We start from the raw sequence: 16,295 nt of genomic DNA on the forward strand, positions 1-16,295 counted from the left end.
ACCAGGCTAAACAAGGCCTCCGTTGTTTTCGCCAGAGAATCAGGGCGAACAGCGAAAATTCAGCTACTGGAACAAATCTGAAAGTACACCCCATCTCAACATCACCAGAGTTAAAGATCGCTACTATCAACATAAGAAGCCTGAATGGCAAAGAAATGGAGCTAGCTGAGAAATTAGATAAGTACCAGATCGCCATAATAGAAGTGACTGAAGCAAAAAAGACAAAAACCGGTGAGATCTTTCTGAGCAATAAATACAAAATGTTATATTCAGGCAGTGACAATCAAGGAAAAGAAGGGGTAACCATAGTATTCAATACTAAATACGAAACTAATCTTCTTGAATAGCAGGCAGTCTCAAGATGGGTGATGTGTGCAAATATCAGAATGGGGAACTGGACAATGAGACTTATTTGTGTCTATGGTCCCACAGAAGGCTCTACTAAGTAGAAGTGGAGGAATTTTTTGAGGCTTTAGAAAAAGCAACTGACACAATGAAAAAGGAAAAGTTGGTCCTTGTTAGAGATCTAAATAGCAGTGTAGGAAGTGATTGTCAGACATACAAAAATATTTTGGGAAAATTTGGAGAAAAGAGCAAAGCAAATAATAATGGCAAATACCTGTTGGATTTCTGCTCAGGACATTGACTGGTTATTACTAACACCATGTTCCAACATAAAAATTTGCACAAATTCACATGAAGAGAAGAGGCAAGGAATAAGAAAAGTCTCATTGACTATGTTATTGTTGATAGTGATGTTTTCTCCCTGGTGCAGGACACCAGTGTTTACAGAGGATTTGAAATTGGAAGCGATCACTATTTAGTCTTGAGCAGGATAAAATTGAATTTCATATTGAAAAGAATAACATGTAAGAAAGTTTTAAAGCGAATAAAAATTGAGCAGCTCTCAGATGTGACTGTAGACTAAAATACACAAAGATTATTGAAGAAAAAATGAGACCTTGAGAAGAGGAACCAAACCTTGGAGATTCAGTGGCAATCCTTGAAGAAAACCCTCATTGATTCAGCCAGAGAGGCAAGCATGTGGTGAGGTTGTCTGCAAGGATAGAAAAATCAGAACTCCCTGGTGGACACAGGAAGTTAAAGAGGCAGTGAAGCAAAAGAAGAAAGCATATCAAACGTCCCTGGCAAATAAGTCAGCATGTGCTTTTAGAGAATACAGAGACAAATGTAAGAAAGCTAAACACTGTGTAAAACTAGCTAAACAAAAGTCATGGGAAGACTTTGGCAAGAACATAGAAAATAAATATCAAGAAGGTGGTAAGATATTCTGATGGTTGTTGAAGAAGCTTAGAAATGGAGGAAAGAGTGTTGTAAAAGGAGTTAGAGATGATAAAGGTGACATGAAAACTGCAGAAAAAGATATCCTTGAAGTATGGAGTAATTACTTTGAAAAATTGCTAAATGAAACAAGCAGTGATAGCACAGTGGTAAAAATCACTCAACAGGCATATAGTCAGGAATACATATCCATACTTGAAGTAGAAAAAGCCATCAAAGGCTTGAAATGTGGAAAGTCAGCAGGAGTAGATAATATTCGACCAGAAATACTGAAGTATGGTGGCATAAATGTCTTACCGTGGCTGCACTGCATAGTTCAGAAGGCCTGGACAGAGTGACGAATTCCTGATGATTGGAGTAGAGCTCTAATAGTACCCATATATAAAAAGGGAAATAAAACTGAATGTGAGAATTACAGAGGTATTTCCCTACTGAGTGTTCCGGCCACGAGTTATGCCAGTATACTTGAGAAACGGTTGAGAAGAATTGTGGAAGAAAAGCTTGGTGAAGAACAAGCTGGATTCAGGCCAAATAGAGACTGTCAGGATCAGATCTTCACCCTACGACAATTAGTTGAGAAAGCATGGGAATATAACAAAGCTCTGTATTTAAGTTTTGTCGATCTGGAAAAGGCATACGACAAGGTGTCAAGAGAGAAGCAATTCAATTCACTACAGTTATATGGTGTCAATGGGGCATTATAACAAGCAATACTTAGTCTGGATTTGAGTTGTAAGTCAGCAGTTAGAATTGAAGGAAGTACAGGAAGATGGTTTAATGTTAAATCTGGTGTGAGACAAGGATATACATTATCCCCTCTGTTATTCATTATCTATATGGATCACATTATGAAGGAAAGTGGTATTAAACATGATATCAGAATTGGAGATGTTAATGTCATCTCTTTGCTTTATGCGGACGATGTTATGCTTCTAAATAAATCCGCTACAAGTTTGCAAGATTCCCTGACTAAATTGAATAACTGTTGTAATAGATATGGTATGAAGGTCAGCAATAAAAAGACAAAGACAATGAAAATAGGTAGAATTGTTGAAAACGTCAACTGTGTTTTGAATGGGGAACCTGTGGAACAAGTGAAACATTTCAGCTACTTAGGCATGATTTTTAGTGAAGATGGTAAATTAAATATGTTAATAGACAACAGAATCAACAAAGCTGTATGATAGGAAGTCAATTGAATAAATTCATATGGAATAAGAGAGAAAGTAGTTGGAACACTAAATTAGCTGTATACAAGACAGTGTTCAAACCAGTTTTAACTTATGGATTTGAGAGCTGGGTCAGAAGTAAAACACTTGACCAAAGACTAGAGACCGCAGATATGAGAGTCCTGAGAAAAATTAGGGGCATGAACAGATGGCATCAATTGCAATATCATATTAAAAACGAGGATATTAGGAAAGAACTTGACATTGTCAGCATCCAGGAATGCGTTAGCAGAGATAATCTCAGGTGGTATGGTCACTTGAACAGAATGAGCAAGGAAAAATTAACAAAACAAGTGTTCTCTGCCAGGTTGGCAAGAAAACGAGCCAGAGGAAGACCAAGATACAGGTGGGTTGATACTGTACAAAGTGCCTTAGACAATAGAAATATAAGATCTGATAATGTTCAAGTAACAGGCTGATTTGCAGGAAAATTGCAGATAGGAAATTAGTAACGATGTAAATTTTTCATGTAGTACTGTCATATCCTGTACACCCCTTGATGACATGTGGAATTTGATGATGATGATGATGATATAGTTTCGAAATAATTAATTAATTTGTAATTTTATCTGTTTTTTTTTTTCACTAGAGGTCATGCCAGTATAATAAATGGTGATCAAATTATTGTTTCTTTAGCTTACTGTGTGAAATGTAACTCAGCTTGTCCTTGTATATTTGTATATACTCCAGATGATGACTTTAATATGAAGGTCAAAATGTCGGGAAATTAAAATAGTTATTCATAACATGGTTGTAAAGTTCATAATTTCTAAGATGATTGCTACATCAGTCTTGGAGCCTCCTTTATGCAATGGGACTAACCCAGAACTGAAACTTAGATTAAACAATATGTCAAGAGCACTGACCACCTCATGTAAAATTCAAACTGTTATACCATCCAATTCCACAGTTGTATTCAAATTAATGTTCTGTAATATGCTATGTACCTCCATTTTGTTTACCTCAGTTCTCATATAAGCCTTTGGCTCTCACATTCCTGCAATATCACCACCTGGATGATATGCTCATGCAAAGTGTTCACTTAGTAATTCTACTATTTTGACTGATTCAGTTACCTCCCTACTATCAGCATTCAATAAAATCATTCTGCTATATGCATTCTTTCTATTAGTTGCAGTATATCGAAAGAACTGTTCGGGATTATCTTTAGCCTGCATTGCTAACTTCCTTTCATACTCTGATTTTTGCCTTTCTTACAACACTAGTTACCCTTATGGCCTGTGCCTTGTACTGTTCATGTTCCTGCTGGTAATCTTTCTTCTTGAATTACCTCCACAATTGTTTCTTTTTTTTGCAGCTCCAGCTTAATGGTGATATTCATCCATTTAATTCCCATTTGATTTACTCTAGGTATTCAGTCTGCCATTATCTCCCTCCAATACTCCTTTATCACTTCCCATCCACTATCAACATCTGCATGTAAAACTGCAAGGGCAGTTTTACATGCCATGGCACCGATCCAAGCCATCTCCTAAGCCCGTCATACTTATCAGCCCTGTAATTCCACATATTACTAAGGGGTTTTTACACGATTAATTCAGAGGAAATTTTTCAGAACAGGTCTCGTGGTGGGAGAACTAGGAGCCATCCATGGAAACTGAGTAAGATTAGTAAGATGTCAGAACTAGGTTTTTTGCTTGGAGAGTGGTGAGTGAGTGGAATAAGTTGCCAGAGTCTGTTGTGGGTGCCATGAATGTTAATCAGTTCAAAGCATGACATGATGTTCAGATCCTCCTTCGATGAGTCTAAGGACTTCTTGTAGTAGCCCATAATAATAATAAACAAGAAAAATATTTTTAGGAAAAAAAAATCATTCAATTAAGAAAATATGTCAAAAATATGTTCCATCTTCATTCTGAACTGTCTAAATCCTCAAATCAAATTCATCATGCAAAAAGAATATGACAGGAAATTAGTGTTCAGTGATGCTAATGCACTTTCCATCTGGCATATTGACAACTTCAGTATATTATAAGCCTATCTCAACAGGCTAATACTATCGTCCATCTCAAGAAAAGTAAGCATCATAAAAAACACTTCTTAATAGAGAACATATCATCTACTCCAACTCCTACCACCGGAACAACTCCTATAACTTTAAACTAGAACCTAGAATTAAGATATATAAACATGTTAGCACAAGAATATTTTAATATTCTTGTATTTTTACATGAGGCATTTTTTTTATGTTGACTCACTTGCTAAAGAGGAAAATGATGAAACTGAAAAACCAAAAGTTTGAATAATGGGCAAGAATCTTGTGTGAAATGAAATAAAGGTTTAATTCAACAAGAATTATTCTGCCAGCACAATGACAGCATTCAACTCAGCAAAATAGCAACATTAGAGAACCATGAAAAAGATATAAACAGAAATTACAGAGGTTATCCCACTTGGCATCATTATATTGCTTAAGCATCATATAATGCTGAGAATGTAAAATATGAAAAGACTACAATTTTCTTTCTTTGTATGAATGATATGAATTCGTTAAATTTAATAAAGCTGATTGAAAAATATTCCTAAGCAAATGACACTCAGCATCCTGCTCTTTTGTTGATCCCAGGTATTTGAAAGTATTTACTTGTTCTAATATTTTATTACCTACCACTATTTTACTTCTTATTAGGTTTTCCCCTTTTTAAAGTCATTATTTATGTCATTGCTTTTGATATGCTCACAATATATTGTTCTGAAATTTCATTTAACGATTTTACTGATGTCTACAGATCACCTTGTGATTTAACTACTACAATTTGATCATCAACAAAAAATGCATCTATCTTTATTTGTGAGATTGTTTATATGCCAAATGGGTTATGCTATTTTCAGATTGTTATAATTTTATTCATATATATCTATTAAAAAGTAGAGGTGATAGGATACATCCGTGCCATACTCCTCTTGATATGTCTTTCCATTCTGATATTTGTTCTAATATGATTGCTATTTTATTTCCTGTGTATATTTCTTAAATAGACCATAAGAGCTAGTTTGGTATATTTAGATTGGCTGATACTTCAAATAATTTGTCTATTAATTTTATCAAGGGCTTTTTCATAATCAATGAAGGCCACATATATATTTTTTGAAATTCTCTTCTCTTTTTTTAATAATTTTAGAGTAAAGATTGAGTCTATGCAAGATCAACCTTTTTGAAATCCATTCTATTTTCTATTAGTTCAGAATATTGTTTACTTTCTCTTTTAATATGCCTGCATATATTTTGTACCCTGCATTTAGCAGACTAATTCCCATTGAGTTATTGCAGTCACAGAGCCTCTGTAGCTCAGTCAGTATAGACAAAGCCTTTTGGTTGGAAAGACCTGGGTTCAATTCCTGTCTATGATGTGAGGAACCTTTATCTGATCTCTTTCAACTAAAAGTGAGTTAGCTAATATCATATGGAAGTAGAGGGCTTTTTTTCACCTGGAAACTCAGGTTTTTCGTCCCTTAAAACAGGCAAACTGGCCCCATCAACATACATGGATTTACAGTCAAAATATATATACCTAATCCCTCATTAGGAGGAATCAAATTCCTTCCACAAAAAGCCTGGTTGACCGAGTGGTTAGCGTATCCGCTCTCCAGCCAAAAGGCTGCGGGTTCGAATCCAGACGTGGGCTTGGATGTTTGTGATTGTCCCTGAAAATACTAGTGGGAGTGGTGGGTGGTAGATGGCGTTGGTGTAGTTGTGGTTCATTGTAGCTGGAGAGTTATAGAGTAGGTGCCCTCCCTCGATGAGTCTTTGGACTCCCTGGAGCTGTCAAGTAATAATAAAAAAAAAAAAGAGAGAGAGAAAGAATAAGGGAGAAAGGGGGGAGGGAAAATCCATATGAATAAATAAAATAAATAAATAATTGCAGTCATCTTTATTTCCTTTTTTATAAACTGGGATAACCAGTGCTTTTTTTCCAAGAGTTTAGAGTTTTTTCAGAAATAAATCCAGACCATATTCAAGTATTTCAGGCATCTTTCATTAATCTTTCACCAGCATTTTTGTACAGTTTCATGTTTATATTGCAGACTAATTAGAAAAAATGCAAATAAATAGAAATAAATAAAATACAATTAGGGGAGATAATGTTACCTTTTCTTTTCATTTTCATCAACATTTCCTGCATTTGAAGTGCTCTGCAAAGAAAGAAAAGTGTGCTATCAATATATGTTATATCATCACCAGTGACATTAAGTATACACATTCTGTCTGAAATGTCCCACTGATTCCTATCTAAACATCTGCAAATGAAACAAAAAATGCATTTGAAAATTGCTGTAAAAAGAGCATCTTCATAAGCAATATTTGTTACATAGAGGCCACATCAAAGTCTAGTACTGTTGTAATTACAGTAATTTACCATTTATCCAACTTTTAAAACTATGACCCTTCAATTAAACTGACTTTCAATCAAACTGGCCCCATCAACATACATGGATTTACAGTCAAAATATATATACCTAATCCCTCATTAGGAGGAATCAAACTCCTCCCCACAAAAAAAAAAAGAAAGAAAGAAAGAATGAGGGAGGGAAAATCCATATGAATAAATAAAATAAATAAATAATTGCAGTCATCTTTATTTCCTTTTTTATAAACTGGGATAACCAGTGCTTTTTTCCAAGAGTCAAGTTACGTCAAGTCAAGTTCAAGTTGCATATCAACTGACTTCTAGTACACTACCATGTAATTATACTTCATGTAGTTTTCAAACAAAAATTTGAAAAATAAATTTTTAAAAGTAAAGTAAAAAAAAGATTTTTTTTTTTTTTTTTGAAAAATAATTTTTAAGAGTAAAGTAATCGGTTGATATTTCTCAAAGAGCTTAGAAATTGCAGTCGGGGGGGGAAGCTATGCGAGGGATGCAGTTTCACAAAACTGAGGTAGATGGAATGAAAGAAACTGGTTTGGTAAGTCAGCAATTCAATGGTAAAAAGTTTCTTTTAAAAACTGAGACATAAGAGGAAGAATTCTTCATAAATATTATTACCAGAATCACTTATGTTTAATTTTAATATCTTTATTTATAAAATTTTTGGCTAAGTTTCATAGTATTGTCAATACAATTACAGGAAAACACAAAAAATGAACAACAAATCAATTGAAAAGCATGTGATATTATGCACAATATTGGCTGCAGGAGAATAACTCCATCTGCATTAACAGATATTCAAAATAAATTACAATAAAATAATTTAATTAATAAATTATTTTTAAATATAACTTCCCAAAATTAAAAAAGTTTTAGGCAATCGCTTTGGTTCATGTTTAGGTTGGGAATATGTGCTGCATAGCATTCTTTGTCAAGTTTTTCCAGAAGAATGTAACTTTTGTGTAACATTTTGTTTTGTTCCACTGAATCCTGTGTTTTGTAGATAATTTGTAGCTTTCTAAACCAGCTTTGTTGGATTCTTTAATCTAGAATCCCATGCTTTTGTGCTTATCTTATTATGGACAAACTGGTCAATCTGCACAAATTCATCTTGAAGAAAATCAGGAATACATTTCACTTAAAGAACCCAACAAATTCAGTTTAGCACACTTTGCACAATCTACAACACACACAGGATTCAGTGGAACAAAACCATTTGTTTAGCCAAATTAACACAAGGCTTTGCTTTCTCACATTTTTCTCTATATTCTCTCAGAGAACAGCTCACTTATTTTCTAGGAACTTTTAATAAGATTTCTTCTTCTTTCCCCTAGTTCTCACCTATAGTGAAAACCAGGTTTTGTAAAAAAAGAAAAAAATGGCCAATGAGGTTCTGCAAAGAAATCTACAAAGTACTTATTATTCAACTCTCACCACAGAGAACTGACACAGACTAAGAAATAGTGTATTAGTGGATAATTTGCTATAGCGAATTTTCTTTAGAACTTTATGTCCATGAGATTTTATTCTGGACATTTTTAGAAGTTTGTTACAGTGACTGAGTTTATTATAATGGTCATTATTAAGAGTAGGATATGACTGTATTTGCCTTACCTTTTCCTTCAAATTTTCATAAAACATTTCTGTTTGTCTAGATCCATTTCCTACACTGCTGTTTAGGTTTTCAACAGAACCAGATTTGAAAAATTCTTCTTTCTTATAGAACCAGTCTTGAGGCTGTAGGCAGTCTTTTTATTGTATTTCTCATTTTGAAATTTACCAATATCACTCTACTTTGAAAATGAATCCAATTTGAAAAGGTTCATCTTCACCTTTTGTGCTGTTCTCTATAATAAACAATGATTTTCTTTAGGATAGCACAATGCTATCCTAAAGAAAATTCATTACAGTAAATGATCCACTAATAACTGATTATTCCTGTAGTTAATTATAGTGAATAGTTTGCTCACCCACCTTATTATTTAGAAGGATCTCACCCTGTTTCAGTCTTGTCAGTCTTAGTTCTTTAATTCTTATACAGTTATACCCCAAGTTACGTAAGTAATGCGTTCCATAAACCTTGATGTAACTCGAATTTTATGTAAGTCAAATTTGTAAATTACACAAATACAATAAAATGTTCAATGCCTACTCATACTGCTGTCTTACATTAATTTTTTTGCCATTAATCAGATATTTTCCATTTTTGTGGTGATTAAAAAAAAATTCAATTACTGTATAAAAAAATTATCAATTGCATTTGAATAATATACATACTGTAAATATGAAAGTATGAAAAATACATAATATAAAAGAATATAAAAACAAACTGAAATATTCACTTTTCAAATAAAAAAAAAAGTCTTGTGATGACTAAGTTGACTGTTCTAGGGAATGCTGTTCTGTGGGAAGTTTTACAGCTTTCGATGTTGAAGGCTGAGTTGTCATCTTGACTTTGTTGTGAACGGTATCTCACAAACATGTCTAGAGTAGACTGTGTGGTCACACGCTTCTGTCCTCGTAGATGGCCTTGTAGCTAGACGTATCGGAATAGATAGGGCGGCTAACATTTTCGAACTGCTCAATGTTCGGATTCATTGATTCTAATTTTGCTAACGACATGCCTATCAAGTTAAAAACCTTGGCTAGTCCCTTCGTTGTAAATTTCTTTATGTATGGCAGTTCAATCGACTTAGTATTTTCTTCGGAATTTCGGAATGCCTCCAACTGAATAAAGCCATCATTAATTAGCTCTTCATTGTTACTCAAAAGAAGCTAATTAATGTCACCGTTATCCACTTCCAGCTTTAATTGCTGTGCCAGTTGCACACATATCTCCATCGTCTGCTGTAATTCATGTGTCAACTCAACACCTGTATCAGTAAACTTAACGGTATCCGCTTCTGTGTCAGATCATCGATCCAGTGAGACAACAATTCCTCCATCTCTGATATTGGGACCAGCCTCTACTTGGTAGTAATTGTGCCCTTACATGCTACCGCACCTTTCGTGCTTTCAACAATGCAAACTTTATCCTTCACTGTTGTATTCATTGTCGAAATAGGTCAATTTATTTCCCGAGATATTGTTGATAGAATTTTCCCGACTTCAAACATACGAATTATTTTAAATTTTTCTTCAAAAATAATTGCAGAGCTTTGTTTTTTAAATTTTTTTACTCTTAAAATGGAATTTGCAGGGTAAAAAAATAACAAAACTAGCAGTGATGACAAGTGACTGAGCTAACCGTGCAAGGCATCTACTACTGTACTGCAAAGATGCACCTGTGCAAAGCATAGGTGCATCTTTGACAGCCACAAATGTGTTCATACGTGCTAGTAGATTTATTATATAACTGCGAATTTACGTAAGTCACATCTTACGTGACTCGGGGTGTAATTGTATTTCTATTTATGTTTCTTATAATGATGGCACCTTTCTTCAGTTCAGCTGAGATTGTTCCAGTAGCCGAATTTCAGTTTTTTCTTAGTTTTATCTGATAATAACAGGATGGGCCTTGTATAACTACTATCTCAAATGCAATTATCTCTAATCATGTCACAGCAACATAATTAAATGTAATGTAGTTTTCAGTCAATATAGAATACAATTTTTGATTTGCTAAGTCACTGTCAATACACATTTGTTCAATGCCCCATGGATATTAAGTAACAAGACACAACAAGGGAAGAAGATTTTAATAATGAAGAAAAGAATGGGAATATGACAACAGTCCAATGACACTGATTCAGATACACAAGTTCTCTATATTCATTATAGGCTATGTAGGTAACTGCTCCCAGTTATCCAACTTCAAACCTTGCATACTGTCGATTTCTATAATTCTGCACCAACTGATTGGCAGAATAAGAAAGTCTTACTGATAATCATACACATCTATACTAGTTAATCTCATTAACTTCCAAGTTCAAGTTATCTTAAGATTTTTTAAAAATCGTATCCTTGCAGAGCTGAAGTATTCTTGAGCATGCATTTACATTAAAAACCTGTGAAAAAATAACTTTTAAAACAAGTTTGAATTTCGTGAGCATGTACTGACATCTGTTATGAATATAATCAGCTCAACACAAGCACTCCTCTGTCTTCACCTGTTATCTGGAAGAAAATATTTCTGTTGATGCACACTGCAGAAGAAATTTCCTAGCAGTGTTTTTCCATGGATAGTACAAATAGCAGGAAGTGTGCATGCTGACCACATGTCATGAAAATGCCATGAATCTATTTAGAAGAGTGATATGCAGATTAATCAATCAACAATGAAGTCTCACTATATAATAGAATACCACAAGAACACAGGAGCAGTTCACAGTCAGGCATGATGGTAAGTTCTGTTGAATGTGTTATAAGGTCTTAAAGTAGTACAGAGAGTTCATTTTTCATCTCCAGGATATAACACATCTAAATTCTCAGATGCTATATAAAGAAAAAACATAATACTTGCATATTTTCAATTGCCACTCAAAGAGAAATTTTTAAAAACACCGAGAGCAACCACTAAAATGGGATATCCATCGCTTAGTGACAATATCCTCAGATTGAAAGAAAATAAAAAACATTTACAAAATAAAACAAAATGATGCTACTCAACCCAATCCACTTGTATGCATGCACACACAAAAAGAAATTCTACTATGTATTGTCATATGTGAACATTTTACTTCAAGAGAAAAAAATGGAGAGAAGATATATGTTTGACAAATGTTGTGTTGCCTTATATGTATATCCGTGTTTCAAAAAATATCTACAATGGTTAAATGTTGAAAGGATGATGAAGGTATTGCATAATGGTCAGTAATGTATAAAAATACTGAACAAATTTTCTTTATAAGCTAATTTATAAGTGTCATCACAATTTTGGTTAACCCTGATTGGAATTCATGTGCAAAGTTTGTCATCTTACACTTGAATAAAGAATTAAACAAGAATATAATTTGTGGGCTAGTTTAAGTTGTGCAGTGCAATTTAATTCATCATCATCAAATTCCTGCCATGTACCCTCAAGGGGGTGTACAGGATATGATAGTACTACATGAAAAAATTACATCATTACTAACTTCCTATCTACAATTTTCCTCCAAATCAGTTTGTTACTTGTCAAGACTCCAACATTATCAGATCTTATATTTCTATCGTCTAAGGCACTTTGTACCGTATCAATCCACCTATATCTTGGTCTTCCTCTGGGTCGTTTTCCTGCCAACCTGGCAGAGAACATTTGTTTTGCTAATCTTTCTTCGCCCATTCTGTTTAAGTGACCAAACCACCTGAGATTAGCTCTGCTGACGCATTCCTGGATGTTGACAATGTCAAGTTCTTTCATAATATCCTCATTTTTATTATGATATTGCCATTGATGCCATCTGCTCATGCCTATAATCTTTCTCAGGACTCTCATATCTGCGGTCTCTAGTCTATGGTCAAGTGTTTTACATCTGACCCAGCTCTCAGATCCATAAGCTAAAACTGGTTTGAACACTGTCTTGTATACAGCTAATTTAGTGTTCCGACTAATTTCTCTCTTATTCCATATGAATTTATTCAATTGACTTCCTACCACACCAGCTATGCTGATTCTGTTGTCTATTTCTATATTTAATTTAATATCTTCAGTAAAAATCGTGCCTAAGTAGCTGAAATGTTTCACTTGTTCCACATGTTCTCAATTCACAACACAGTTGACATTTTCAATGATTCTGCCTATTTTCATTGTCTTTGTCTTTTTATTGCTGACCTTCATACCATATCTATTACAACAGCTATTCAATTTAGACAGAGAATCTTCCAGACTTGTAGCAGATTTATTTAGAAGTATAACATCATCCACATAAAGCAAAGAGCTGACATTAACATCTCCAATTCTGATATCATGTTTAATACCACTTTCCTTCATAATGTGATCCATATAGATAATGAATAACAGAGGGGATAATGTACATCCTTGTCTCACACCAGATTTAACATTAAACCATCTTCCTGTACTTCCTTCAATTCTAACTGCTGACTTACAACTCAAATAAAGACTAAGTATTGCTTGATATAATGCCCCATTGACACCATATAACCGTAGCGTATTGAATAGCTTCTCTCTTGGCACCTTGTCATATGCCTTTTCCAAATCGACAAAACTTAAATACAGATCTCTGTTATATTCCCATGCTGTCTCAACTATTTGTCGTAAAGTGAAGATCTGATCCTGACAGCCTCTATTTGGCCTGAATCCAGCTTGTTCTTCACCAAGCTTTTCTTCCACAGTTCTTCTCAACCATTTCTCAAGTATAATTGCATAGATCTTGCCAGGAACACTCAGTAGGGAAATACCTCTGTAATTCTCACATTCAGTTTTATTTCCCATTTTATATATGGGTACTATTAGAGCTCTACTCCAATCATCAGGAATTCGTCACTCTGTCCAGGCCTTCTGAACTATGCAGTGCAGCCACTGTAACACTCTTACACCACCATACTTCAGCATTTCTGGTCGAATAGCATCTACTCCTGCTGCCTTTCCACATTTAAAGCCTTTGATGGCTTCAAGTATGGATATGTATTCCTGAATGCATGCTTGGTCAGTGTTTTTTACCACTGTGCTGTCATCACTGCTTGTTTCATTTAGCAGTTTTTCAAAGTAATTACTCCATACTTCAAGGATATCTTTTTCTCCTGTTTTCATGTCACCTTTATCATCTCTAACTCCTTTTACAGCACTCTTTCCTCCATTTCTAAGCTTCTTCAACAACCTACAGAATATTTTGCCACCTTCTTGATATTTATTTTCTGTATTCTTGACAAAGTCCTCCCATGACTTTTGTTTAGCTAGTTTTACACAGTGTTTAGTATTGTTGCATTTGTCTCTATATTCTCTAAGAGCACAAGCTGACTTATTTGACAGGAACTTTTGATATGCTTTCTTCCTTTCCTTCACTGCCTCTTTAACTTCCTGTGTCCACCAGGGAGTTCTGATTTTTTTTATCCTTGCAGACAACCTCACTACATGCACCTCTCTGGCAGAATCAATCAATGTTTTCTTCAGAGTTTGCCACCTGAATCACCAAGGTTTGATTCCTGTTCTCAAACTCTTTCATTTTTTCTTCAATAATCTTTGTGTATTTTAGTCTACAATTCACATCTGAGAGCTGCTCAACTTTTATTCGCTTCAAAACTTCTTACATGTTATTCTTTTCAATATGAAATTCAATTTTATCCTGCTCAAGACTAAATAGTGATCGCTTCCAATTTCAAATCCTCTGTACACTCCTCTGGTGTCCTGCACCAGGGAGAAAACATCACTATCAACAATAACATAGTCAATGAGACTTTTCTTATTCCTTGCCTCTTCTCTCCATGTGAATTTGTGCAAATTTTTATGTTGGAACATGGTGTTAGTAATAACCAGTCCATGTCCTGAGCAGAAATCCAACAGATATTTGCCATTATTATTAGCTTTGCTCTTTTCTCCAAATTTTCCCAAAATATTTTTGTATGTCTCACAATCATTTCCTACTCTGCTATTTAGATCCCCAACAAGGACCAACTTTTCCTTTTTCATTATGTCAGTTGCTTTTTCTAAAGCCTCAAAAACTTCCTCCACTTCTACCTTAGTAGAACCTTCTGTGTGGCACAAATAAGTCTCATTGTCCAGTTCCCCATTCTCATATTTGCCCACATTACTCTACTTGCGACTAACTGTCATTCAAGAAGATTAGCCTCGTATTTTCTGTTGAATACTATGGCTACTCCTTCTTTTCCTTGATTGTCATTGCCTGAATATAACATTTTGTATTTATTGCTCAGAAAGATCTCACCAGTTTTTGTCTTTTTTGTTTCAGTCATCCCTATTATGTTGATCTGGTACTTATCTAATTCCTCAGCTAGTTCCATTTCTTTGCCATTCAGGCTTCTTACGTTGATAGTGCCGATCTTTAACTTTGGTGATGTTGAATTTGGGTTTGTTTTCAGATTTGTTCCAGTAGCTGACTTTTCGCTGTTCGCCCTGGTTCCCTGGCGAAAACAACGGGGGCCTTGTTTAACCGGGCGACACCCCAGCCGGCATGAAATTTTGTCATGTTGTACCATCATTTTTTATTTTGGTTTAACCAATAAGAACACAATTTGGTCGGCTAAATCCCAAATTGCCAGCCCATCCTCATTCGTTCAGTATCCAAGTATATACCCAACAGGGTGCACCACGAGAAGGTGAGGATTGGACATTAGGTCAGAAGCCCTGGTCGGTTCTCCGCATTCCTTTAAAGGCTATGTGGAGGTCTCCTCTCAGTTATACAGCTTTGACCCTTAAGAATTATAAAATATATTATGAAAATAATTCAGAAAGGAGAGTTTGGATGACTTCCATTATCTTTTCTATTAACAAAAGTATTTAGGTGATATGCAACATCAAGGATCACTATTTACTTCTGAACAGAATAAAAATGAGAACAGCAGTGAAAAAAAAAATTAAGTTTTAAGAAAAATAAAAGTCAACAGCTTCTGGAAGCAAACTATAGACTCAAATATTCATGGGAAAAAAATGGATTTTGAAATACAAGAACCAAATAGCAAACCAGAAGAAAAGTTTTGGGTGTAACAGATGTAGATGTTTCAATGATGGCTATGATTGTGCAAGTGAGTGCCAGGTGAAAGTGAGAGAGAGAGAGAGAGAGAAACAGAACTGCTGAGAAAGGAAATGGAAGGCATGAAAGAAAAAATAGGGGAGACAGGAAACTGGAGAAAGGTGATTGAGAGTTTGTAGAGGCAAGATTTTTTTTATTTTTTTTTTATTGATTGCATACATGAGAGGTTGAAGAACCTATACCACATAAGTGCTGTGGGAGGGGGGGGGGGATGCTCATATGAACTGAGATAGGTTTTTTTTTTTTTTTTTTTTTGAAGAGTTGCAGGTTGTATTTGTTTGAGAATACTTCATGAGACAGGCAAGTCTAGAGGACAAAGGTAGATGGAATAAAAGAGGAAAAACAGGTTTAGAATGTTTGCAGCTGCTGATAATAAAGGAATGCTGGGTAGCTACTGCTCTTATACTAAGAGGTGCAAAAGACAGTGGAGAAATGATGGCTGCTAGTTCATTAGAACAATGACCATTGAAAAGTACTTGTAGAATAGGCACAGAGCCAAAACAATGCATCTGTGAAATAGAAGTTGAAGGGACTCTGTAAGCTGAATTGCTCTCCTCTAGACAGCATCAAGAATATTTAGAGAAGTTTTAGGTGCACCACCCCAAACATATAAGCAGTATTCTAAAGACAGACAGATTTGGGATTTGTATAAAGGTAAGAGTTGGTTGGCATAAAACAGCTTTGAACAAAAAAGAATGCCTAATTTTTTGGATGCTGAGGAAGCT

General features: G+C 34.8%; 1 protein-coding gene across 3 annotated transcripts in view; it reads right to left on the bottom strand.

Annotated features, from left to right (window-relative positions):
* The window catches only part of LOC150108726 (MPN domain-containing protein-like), a 318,202-nt gene that overhangs the window by 204,367 nt on the left and 97,540 nt on the right, over positions 1 to 16,295 (bottom strand). For all 3 annotated transcript variants that reach the window (XM_090390953.1, XM_090390954.1, XM_090390955.1), the window contains one exon: positions 6,643 to 6,686. In XM_090390953.1, coding sequence (XP_090247079.1) covers positions 6,643 to 6,686 — 44 coding nt within the window. The remainder of the gene's footprint in view (positions 1 to 6,642; positions 6,687 to 16,295) is intronic.

The sequence above is a fragment of the Typopeltis vanoorti genome, chromosome 3 (assembly GCF_054136105.1).
Source record: "Typopeltis vanoorti isolate ZY-2024b chromosome 3, IOZ_Tvanoo_1.0, whole genome shotgun sequence".
Lineage (NCBI taxonomy): Eukaryota > Metazoa > Arthropoda > Arachnida > Uropygi > Thelyphonidae > Typopeltis > Typopeltis vanoorti.